This window comes from Rosa rugosa, chromosome 7 (genome assembly GCF_958449725.1).
Source record: "Rosa rugosa chromosome 7, drRosRugo1.1, whole genome shotgun sequence".
In the NCBI taxonomy this organism is placed as follows: Eukaryota; Viridiplantae; Streptophyta; class Magnoliopsida; order Rosales; family Rosaceae; genus Rosa; species Rosa rugosa.
Genome location: NC_084826.1, coordinates 7930138 through 7940011, shown reverse-complemented (window position 1 = coordinate 7940011; position 9874 = coordinate 7930138). Strand labels below are relative to the sequence as shown.

The 9874-nt window shown below is 37.5% G+C and overlaps 1 protein-coding gene across 1 annotated transcript; it reads right to left on the bottom strand.

Annotated features, from left to right (window-relative positions):
• Positions 1-3591: 3591 nt before the first annotated feature.
• LOC133723320 (short-chain dehydrogenase reductase 2a) lies at positions 3592-5045 on the bottom strand. Its single transcript, XM_062150134.1, has 2 exons — positions 4873-5045; positions 3592-4594 (listed from the first exon to the last, which is right to left on the bottom strand). The coding sequence occupies exons 1-2, from the start codon at positions 4959-4961 to the stop codon at positions 3763-3765; spliced, it is 921 nt and encodes a 306-aa protein (XP_062006118.1). The 5' UTR covers positions 4962-5045; the 3' UTR covers positions 3592-3762.
• Positions 5046-9874: the final 4829 nt, after the last annotated feature.

The following is a 9874-nucleotide window of genomic DNA, read 5'->3' as shown; positions in this document are numbered from 1 at the left end:
ATCTCTTCTCCTAACCAATGTTTGGAGTCTTAGATCTATGGTAGTTTATTTATCTCTTTGACATATGGTTAATCCCCTTTCTCTTTCACCAATTTCATGTTTTTTATATTTTCCTTCAGTTTCATCTTCTTCAAAAATTTCAGAGAAGATGCTCTACTCTCTAAGTGGTAATTCTTAATATTTGGGTTGGATTCTGATTATTTGTTTGCTTCATGATTAATATAATATTTGTATTTGATGGGCATTCATTATTTCATGTTGGGTGCTCGTGGTGAGTTGCTGGGTTTTGAAATAAGTTCTTTGATGGTGAAGAAATTGGTTTCCATAGTGATGTATTTGATTAATATAAACTCTTCATGATTAATATAATACTTGTATTTGATGGGCATTCTTTATTTCATGACCTGCTCCAGCTTAATTTCTTTTTAGTTTATTTTGTACTATGATTTCTTTGTTTCAAATTTGGGATTTCTGGTGTGTTGTTGTTTTGTTGGTTTCTTGTTCTTTAGTTTGCCTAGGTTTTATTTCTTTGGTTGTTTTGCTCTTCAGCTTGTAAGTTTCTTTCCTCTTTCAGTGAAATTTCATTTGTCAAAAGAAGAAAAGAAATTGTAACTTGATCAGAGGTGTGTTTGCTCTTCTGCATTTGAGTATTGGAATCCAACGAACAGAGCCAAAAATTAATATCCACGAGCAAAGGCTTATGGAAACTGCGATACTTCATATACTGAAAATGCATGCATCATGCCTGGAAAATAGATGAATCCAAATGGAATTTATTGATTTGTTAAAGAGGCTATTGTTTTTTGTTTATTGTCAAATGATGGCCGCTACTTCTACTTCATGACTTGGAAATTTAATTTTGAAAGATTTTGTTTTCATTTTCTACTGTGAACTAATTTTACACCAATAAATAGTTCGATACAAGAAACAAATATTACATATAGTATTTGGTATAGAAGACGAGACAAAATTGATGCATTGAAATGGTTTCAAATGGAAAAAAGTATTTTAGTAGCATATTTAACATTGATGACCTTTTTGGTAATTACAATAGTCAAAATATTTTTTATTTACAATTTATCAAACATTCAAAATTTGCATTTCATTCTCACAGCACTTCTAAAAATAGTTTACCAAACACTTACCTGCTTCCCCTCACAGCAAAGTCAGAAGTGTTTTCCCTCGCAGCAAAATCAGAAGTGCTTCCCCTCACAGCACAGCAATCCCAAACTTACTGTAGGAACGGTTACTTGTTGTACTGAACTAGACAAAGGACATTCTACTTTTGTAATTAGGGTCTATGCTTTATAGTCTCCTTATTGCCAACTAGGCTGTCAACTATTTGATTGATCTGACCAAAATTTATATATATCAAAAGGAAGTTGTACAAAATTGTTAACTTCAAGTCTTCAACAACCTCATCTTGAAGTTGCAGGAAAAATTCACCGGTTTGTACAAGTCTTTCACTGATTACAGCCCATAATTAAATTGAATAATCTAGCATGGCTTTTATCTTTGAGAAAAGAAAACAAAAGAAAAAAAATGAGAGGGGAAGCCCAGCAGTTTAATTTAATATAAAGTCCTTGGAAGTTGAACATTAGAAGCAGACAGAAACTTACAACTCAGTAGTAGACTAGTAGTGTTTCACGGTTTGAGCCAGCTCCAAGTCTACAGCTAAAGCTAGCTATCTATGGATTCTGATTTCTATCTGATAGCCATGTTCAATTCCAAAGTTTGATCGAGCTGTTCACAGTCTCTTTCGGCCATTTCTTAACAATTAATTTCTCTACAAACCCGAAGCATGCAAGTTGAGATTATTTGAGAGGCAAGTGAGCATTATTTTCTTTCTGAAATGGCTACTTGTACATGGATATGGCATGGGGTAGACAACTCCTTTTGTAACCTGCACGTGGATGGCAGCAAAATGAATCTGAAATAGAATTGTTTGAGTGGTGTATGGTATGATAAAAATGTGTTTTTTATCTTATTTATTGACTCTCTGAGTTTTAAATATTTAAAAGTACTTAAAAATATGATTCTAAAACTCATGCTGCTATCATTTTAGACTTAACCCTAAATTACAACAACGTAAAATACATCATTAAACAATAGTCTTTGCTACATTCTGAACTTCTAATACAAAATTTATTAAAAATATGGGAATATTTTCTGTTCACTTGGGACTTGGGGCTTGTAAATAAGCCTTTATATCAAGCACTAGAATGTAAGCATGCATTTTAATTTGTTTATTTCAGTGAAGTCGCAATATGTACTCTAATTTTTGTGGAATTACAGATCTCACAATGATAGCTTGCAAACCATAAAATGACTGTTGAGATTCAATAGATTACCACAACCTAATAACCTTCAAAATTCAGACCTATAACCCTTTTCGTGGATTAAAGGATTCCAGTTATTATGACCATAAGAATGCAATTTATTTTTCATTGATCGTTTACTTCTTATGACAAACTAGTAAACTAGTCGGCAGGTAGAGAAGAAATAAGAAACACTAAGGTCTGACTCATTCTTAATCAATTATTAAACGTGGAAAACTTTGCGTTGATCATATTTAGGAGACTAATATATTACAGTGCCCTTGTACTATGTCCAAATTTCTATGCTGTCATAAGCGTCGTTTTTCTCCGACTTGCTTCTCAAGATCTACAGCTCTGAATTTTTTTGATCTGCGTGGGGTTGTTATTGGTTCACGGGTCAAATGCGCAGCTCTTATTTAGAATTTTAGATGTCAAAACCAGGACCACGCCAGCTTTTTAATTTGACACACTATTCATCTTCCCCTTTAATTAATTAATTAATTACTCCTTTCTGTTTGGAATAATGCTTCCTATTCTAATGAATCGAATCCCAAAAGTAAAGCTAAAGGATGCCTGGTGCTTACTGTATAAGCAAGCTCTATTCCATTAAGAGACAATTAGTACTATTCCATATATTCTTAATGTACCTATTGTGAATAAGTGAATTTGTGATTCACAAAATTCACTTTGCGCTAGTAGCAAGATTGTTGAGCTGACTCGGATCAATAAAAACAAGCTACTCAACAAGGATATTCATTCAAGAGTTCACTCATGAGTCACGACTCGTGCAAGAGATTTACACCTACATGCTGACTATTGAGAATAATTATAAAAAAAAGTTTACCAATATATGTATTTCACTCAAATTCAATTAATTACTACAAGAACTTAATTATCCAATCAAAAACTATGTGTCAATAAGAAGATTGTTTTTTTTTATTCAAAAAAAGAAGATTGGTTTTATACTCTTATTTAATGTTTTCAATGCAGAATAATACTCGAAATGCTTACACTTGCAACCTCTACATCACTTCACTCATCCCATGCTACTTGAACCAGCAGTCGCAACTCTAAACTCACTTCATTCATGCCATTGCTACTTGAACTGACACTGACGAATAAGCTAGCTGATTATATGACTGGATTAAGGTTTTGATTTTGAAGCTCAAAAGGGTAAGTCACCTTACAGAATGAATTAAGCTACATATAAATTAATTTCTTAATCAAGGACACGTAGCTTGTAGCTATGAATCAAGTAACCACATTGACAAACAAGAGATCAGATTTACACGCGAAACTAGTTCCGGATGGATATTGAATTGATATATAGATGAATCCTGATTACTATTACAAACCCAAACACAAATGGCAAACCTCTTGGTGCTCTATGCATGTACATTTTGATTAGCACCATACCATGGGAAAAAGAAGAAGCTAAAAACTACTACAAACCAACACAATTTCTTGAGGTAGTAATTCCACCATCCACAACCAGATTATGACCACTTACATACTTGGACTCATCACTAGCAAGATATAGAGCAGCCTCGGCTATGTCCTTAGCCCTCAAAGTCGGGCCTTTCAAATTCGCAAGCCCTCTCACGAAATCTTCCATGTTCTCCACCTCTTGCTCACAAGGCATCCCAAAATCCATACACTCTTCTTCCTCTTCGTCATCGTCACTCATCCTCCACGCATTCACCAGCATCGGCGTGGCAACTCCAAAAGGCGAAATACAGTTCACTCTGATCCCATACCGGCCTAGTTCACAGGCGGCGTTCTTCGTCAGCCCAACAATGGCATGCTTGGAAGCTGTGTAGGCATGCGGCCCTAACCCACCAGCGACTCCGGCGACGCTCGCGGTTGAAATAATGCAGCCTCCTCCCCTGGGGATCATCACACGCGCCGCATGCTTGATCCCCAAGGCCGTGCCTCTCACGTTCACGCGCATCACGCGGTCGAACTCGTCGACGTCGAAGTTGACGATGCTCTTGTGTTTGGATTGGTTGCCGAGGATTCCGGCGTTGTTGAACATAATGTCGAGCTGGCCGTAGCGGGAGACGGTGGACTCGATTAGGTTTTCGATGTCTTCTTCGAGGCTGACGTCGCAGTGAACGAAGGTGACTGAAGGGCCTAAGGAATTGGCCAGGGTTGTGCCGATAGAGTCCTCCACATCGGCAATGACTACTTTGGCGCCGTGCCTTGTGAAAAGCCTCGCTGTTGCTTCTCCTATGCCTCGTGCACCGCCCGTTACTATAGCAACTTTTCCCTCCAACCTAAATTATGTAAAAAATAACACTTTTAGTTGGTTTCTAAATATTAACAAAACAAAGCACAGTACATTGTTGCAGTGGCATGGTAATCCTAATGACACTCTGATTTTAACCTTTGATACTGCTAAGAAATTTCATGATATACTGAATTGAGAATTACGTGTAGAATTAAAGAGTAGACTTCGCCCTTTAATATTTTCAAAATTCTAGGCTCCATGGATTGTAGGAAGCTGTAGAATTTAAGATTGATGATCATATGTAAATGAGAAATCAAAGTATACCTTCTAGGATGTGAAGGAGTAGTAGTACTGTTGTCCCTTCCCAATCCATGAATTCCATGAAGGGGTGTTTCAGGCATTAAGGCAGGCATGGTTGCAGATAGCTTTTAAGTATAGCTAAGCAAAATGTGAGAGAGAGAGAGAGAGAGAGAGAGAGAGAGAGAGAGATTAGCAAAGGCTAGGATTGATATAATGTGGTGTTGAATGTGGAATGGAAGGGTTTTATATAGGAGGCATACATATGCATGGGGTGAGTGGGTTCCATGAGAGGGTCTTATTTCTAGGTAACTTCCCTAGAAGTGTACCTCTTCTTTTTTGCCCTCGCTTTTCTTTGGGACTAAAAAATGGTTAGCAGATCTGTAAAAACGAACCAAGAAAACATAAATCTCTATCAATTACAGCTAGCTAGCCATCATTTATATATAGCTGAATTACCATGTACAACTAGTCGATGAATAGTTTTTGAAATACTATTATTAGCTAAGTACATTAACACAACCTGGTCAAATTTCAATAGTCGTGGTTAGGTCAATATGCACCTGGCTGCTGCTTGTTTAGACGTACATAATGCAGTCTTTCAAATCTTAATACATTTTAGTAAATTAATTGGTAGATGTTTCTCCCTGGTACATGTAGTGGAATAGTCTTCAGACAACATGTTTGCGAATCAAAGAAGAATTCAAAGAAGGCTAGTGAAACTTTCACCGCGTAAATTGAGCTAATAATTATCGATGTTACCTTCAGAATTGTTTATAGCTCGGGCAGAAGAACAGAACCAAAAGAAGAAAAGCTAAATCCTAGGGCTGTTGAGAATATATACATCCCACATGGGAAAAATGGGACCTTGCCTATGAGTTTATAAGGGTTTGGGTCATTCCATCTATTGCCAATTGATTTTGGATGTGAACCTCAGATTACTTTATATATCATGGTATCACAGCGGGTTATCCCACGTGTGCATGCCTTGCGGCCACACGGGCTCCACGTCACCCAATATAAGTTGTCCACGTGTATGGCTTGAAAATGCGGAGGTGTGTTGAAAGTATAAATCCCACATGGGAAAAATGAGACATTGCCTATGAGTTTATAAGAGTTTGAGCCACTCCATCCATTGCCAATTAGTTTTGAATCTCATATTACTTTATCAGAGCAGGTTACCCACGTGCCTTGCAGCCAAACGGGCTCCATGTCACCCAATACAAGTTGTCCACGTGTATACCTTGAAAATTCGTCACACTTGCGGGGACGTGTTGCGAATATAAATCCCACATGGGAAAAATGGGACGTTGCCTATGAGTTTATAAGGGTTTGGGCCACTCTATCTATTGTCCATTGGTTTTGGATGTGAACCCCAGATTACTTTATCATGAGACATTACCTATGAGTTTATAAGGGTTTGAACCACTTCATCCATTGACAATTGGTTTTGAATGTGAACCCTAGATTATTTTATCATGGTATCAGAGCAGGTTACCCACGTGCGCATGCCTAATGGCCACACGAGCTCTACGTCACCCAAAAGTTTTTCACGTGTATAGCTTGAAAATTTGCCACACGTGCAGGGGCGTGTTGAGAGTATATACATCCCACATAGAAAAAATGAGACATTGCCTATGAGTTTATAAGGGTTTGGGCCACTTCATCCATTGCCAATTGATTTTGGATGTGAACCCCATATTACTTTATCACAGACCATGCACCAAAATACCAGAACTCACACATAGCAGCTGTTGGGTTGGCTAAGGCAGATCGAACTAGTACGTACTACTGGATTTCATAAGATTTAAGTAGAAAGATTTAGATTCTGGCATGGCTAATAAAAAGGTTCAGCTCTGCTAAAACGATGATACAACGTTAAATTAAACCACGCAGAAGATTTCGTGACTCAACTAAGAAGATTTAGATTCTACCAATTAGCAAAGACAGCGGGCAAACAACGTATGTGGAGTTTCATATATATATGTCCTGGATACTAGGTGTAATTTCTGGGTCGACCATCCAGACTGTGTATTATTCTTGGGGTTTTAGCTTGTACCGAGCTTGATTTATATTAAAATTTCACATGCAGCATGCATTTGGAGCACCATTGGGTAAAGCTGGGCAAGAAATGAGGAACCAATTATTTAATTAATTAAACTATGTTTAAAAGTATCGCGACGTACTTGTGAATTATTCAAACAAATAGATATTGACCACCTCACCACCCCAAAAAAAAAGTAGTTCATTATACTAATTTTAACATACGTGGCTTGACTTTTTCACACTCGATTGTTGATTTGAAATCAATTAAGCGGTAGTCACGATGCCTCAAGTTTATGACCAAGACTGCCTGGATTACGGATTACCTTGCTTCATATATATAACTAAGAATTCATCCTTTCAAAGTCTACAAATTTGACTTGTTTCTCTCATTGCATTCAACTTCACGAGTATTTGATCGGTTCAAGAAGGTCTCTCTAGTCAAAAGACTTGATAACTCAAGTGGTTTGGTGCATTGATATTAGGGTTACAGCAGGGATATATAATCATGGCAATGACTCCATTAAAGTATGTATTAGAAATCTATAATACATCCTGTAATCTCTAATGCTCTGTTGTAGTTATAGTATTATATAATCCGTGGCAGAGAATCAGAGATTGGATGAAGAGGCGCCTCTTCCTGACACACTGTTCTGAAAATTTAGTGGAGCTTGTAGGTTGGAGCCAAAGCAAGAGATTAAAACATATCCCGGCCAATTGGTCATGTATAAAATAAAATAAAACATATCCCAATTGACCTATCAATTATTGTTTTCAATTAAGAAAATCCAAACACTTATTGTCTTCTTAGTTATAACTTAAGTATGATTATGTTGTTGTGGGTCGTCCTTATTTAGGAAAAGCTTTTGTAACAAATTAACAAATGGAGCAAGATAAGATGCTATGGACCATAGTTTGTGTATTTTATTGTCAACAGTACAAACAAATAGTATGGCCTTAATTTTTTTTTTTTTTTTTTTTTTGTGTGTTTTCTTTGGTGCCTTTGGCATATTGACTGTATTTGCATATGAGCAGACCAATCAAGGTCGGTTTGTGAGCTAGTGTACACTGTGTTCTCGACGGCTAATATATGCTTCCCTTTTTTCTTTATCATCTTCTTGAACTTCTTCTGCTTGTCCCATTGAAATTAATATAGCAAATTATTTTCATTTCGGGTGCATTTTGGAGCAATATTTTAAGTGTAATTGGTCCTAATGATGCTTATGTATTGTGCTAATGGACCACTATTAGTTGTGATTTGGATAGGTTCCCATAACCCAAGAGTAAGAAGACACAAGTAGAAACTAAAAGTATTGATCATTTACAACATTGAACATTATGTAATATTTCGTATGACTATATAACAATATTTTGAATCATTGATCCAATACAACGGAAAGTAAAATTTGTATTTGCTTACATGACATGACACCTAGAATTGAAACAACAAATCTTAAACCTCATTGAGACAAACAATCATTTTCCTTTAGAAATTTTCTTCCACAGTACTTTAAATATGCCAGGAAAAGATCATTTTACTTTGTTACTGTGATAGGATTTTGTTTGTTTTGTTTTTTGAAATGGTTTTTTGGATAGCTTAAAACCTAAACATGGTAAAAACATGAATTTTGAGAAGAAAAATGAGTAAATAGTTCTCTTTACACTCAACAAGCTCTGGGCGCCGAGTGGAAGTTTAAACACTTGATCTTAGAGACTTATGACCCAATTTTTGTTAATTGGGTTGAGGCCTGCTAATTACTTGTTTTTAATCCTGAAAAGCATAGGGCTCGATCCACAAGAAAGGACTCCTTAATGCTATAGCTAGCCCATTTGAAACATTCAAATTAACATGGGGTGAATACCACCAAAAAACTTCTCTCTCTGTACTCGCTCTAGAGTTTAGAAAAAACTTTTTCCCTCTCCGCTACGCTACTCGCCCCACGGGAGCCGTCGTCGAATGGGCTGTGTTGTCTGGCTTGTTGTGAGGTAGTGGTGTCCTCAATTGTTGGGATTTCGATCTGGATCGCTATTTTTTTAGGGAGGTAGTTGAGGTGATCGTGGTCCGATTCTTGGAGGTGGGGTTGGAGGCTGGTGCCGTTGCCGGTTTACTTATGGTCACCGGATTCAGCGCAGTTGGTTGGTGGAAAACGGATCCGATTTGGGCTAGTCGTAGTTTCCAGTTTTGATCACTGATCTTTCTTGGGTTTGTGTTTCCAATTTCGATCTAGATTGGAAGGATGCAGGTTGTACTCGCTTGGATTTGGAGGGTGAGGGTGGTGGAGCAACCATCAGGCAATCGGGTTAGAGGCTTGCTGGACGTGGCGGCCGGACGTAGGTAGGGCGACGGGGAAGATGGGTAGTTGGCACGGGCTGGGCTTGAATTGGGATGGGCCCTACATGGCTATGATCTCCTTACTAGTGTTTAGGTTAGGGCTCCATTCTTGGGCCCTGCCCCAGTTGTTTTTTTCTTTAAAATTGTTATTTATTTATTTTATTTAGTTCAATTGCGCTTTTTGCGAGCAATAAGTCCATACACTTATTGTGTAAGGTGAGTCGGGTTTTGTGTCTGTGTGTGCACTCAAAGTGTCTTGTCTGCTCTAGGTAGACAACGAGTTTCTTGCTTCGTCAAATTGTCATTGTCGCCTAGTGGCAGGGTGAAGCTAAGTGTCGTCAGATCTATCCTCCGGCGGCAACATAATAGGAAAGTTGTGTTTATGGTAATTATGCTATGTTGTAATTGAGTTACATATCGAGTTATCATTCTGTTATGTCACTACCATGTCAAAACAAATGGTGAAATGGAGTAGCCAGTAGTGCACTATTTGCTAGTTGGTACTTGTTAAAATACATGTCTTCTGTAGATATTCCTGATATTATTTCGGGAAGTACTCTAGATGCTTATTGTAATCAGGGGTTTAGGCTTAATGTCCCCATTCCCCTTGTATTCAGCGGTTTCATTAATTAAGACTTGAGGACAGCTGCACCA

Excerpts from the sequence above, each read along its gene's own strand:
- LOC133723320 (XM_062150134.1), bottom strand. The coding sequence starts at position 4,961 with ATGCCTGCCTTAATGCCTGAAACACCCCTTCATGGAATTCATGGATTG. Across the intron at positions 4,595-4,872 it reads ACTCCTTCACATCCTAGAAG|GTTGGAGGGAAAAGTTGCTA; the intron begins GTATACTTTGAT and ends TACATAATTTAG.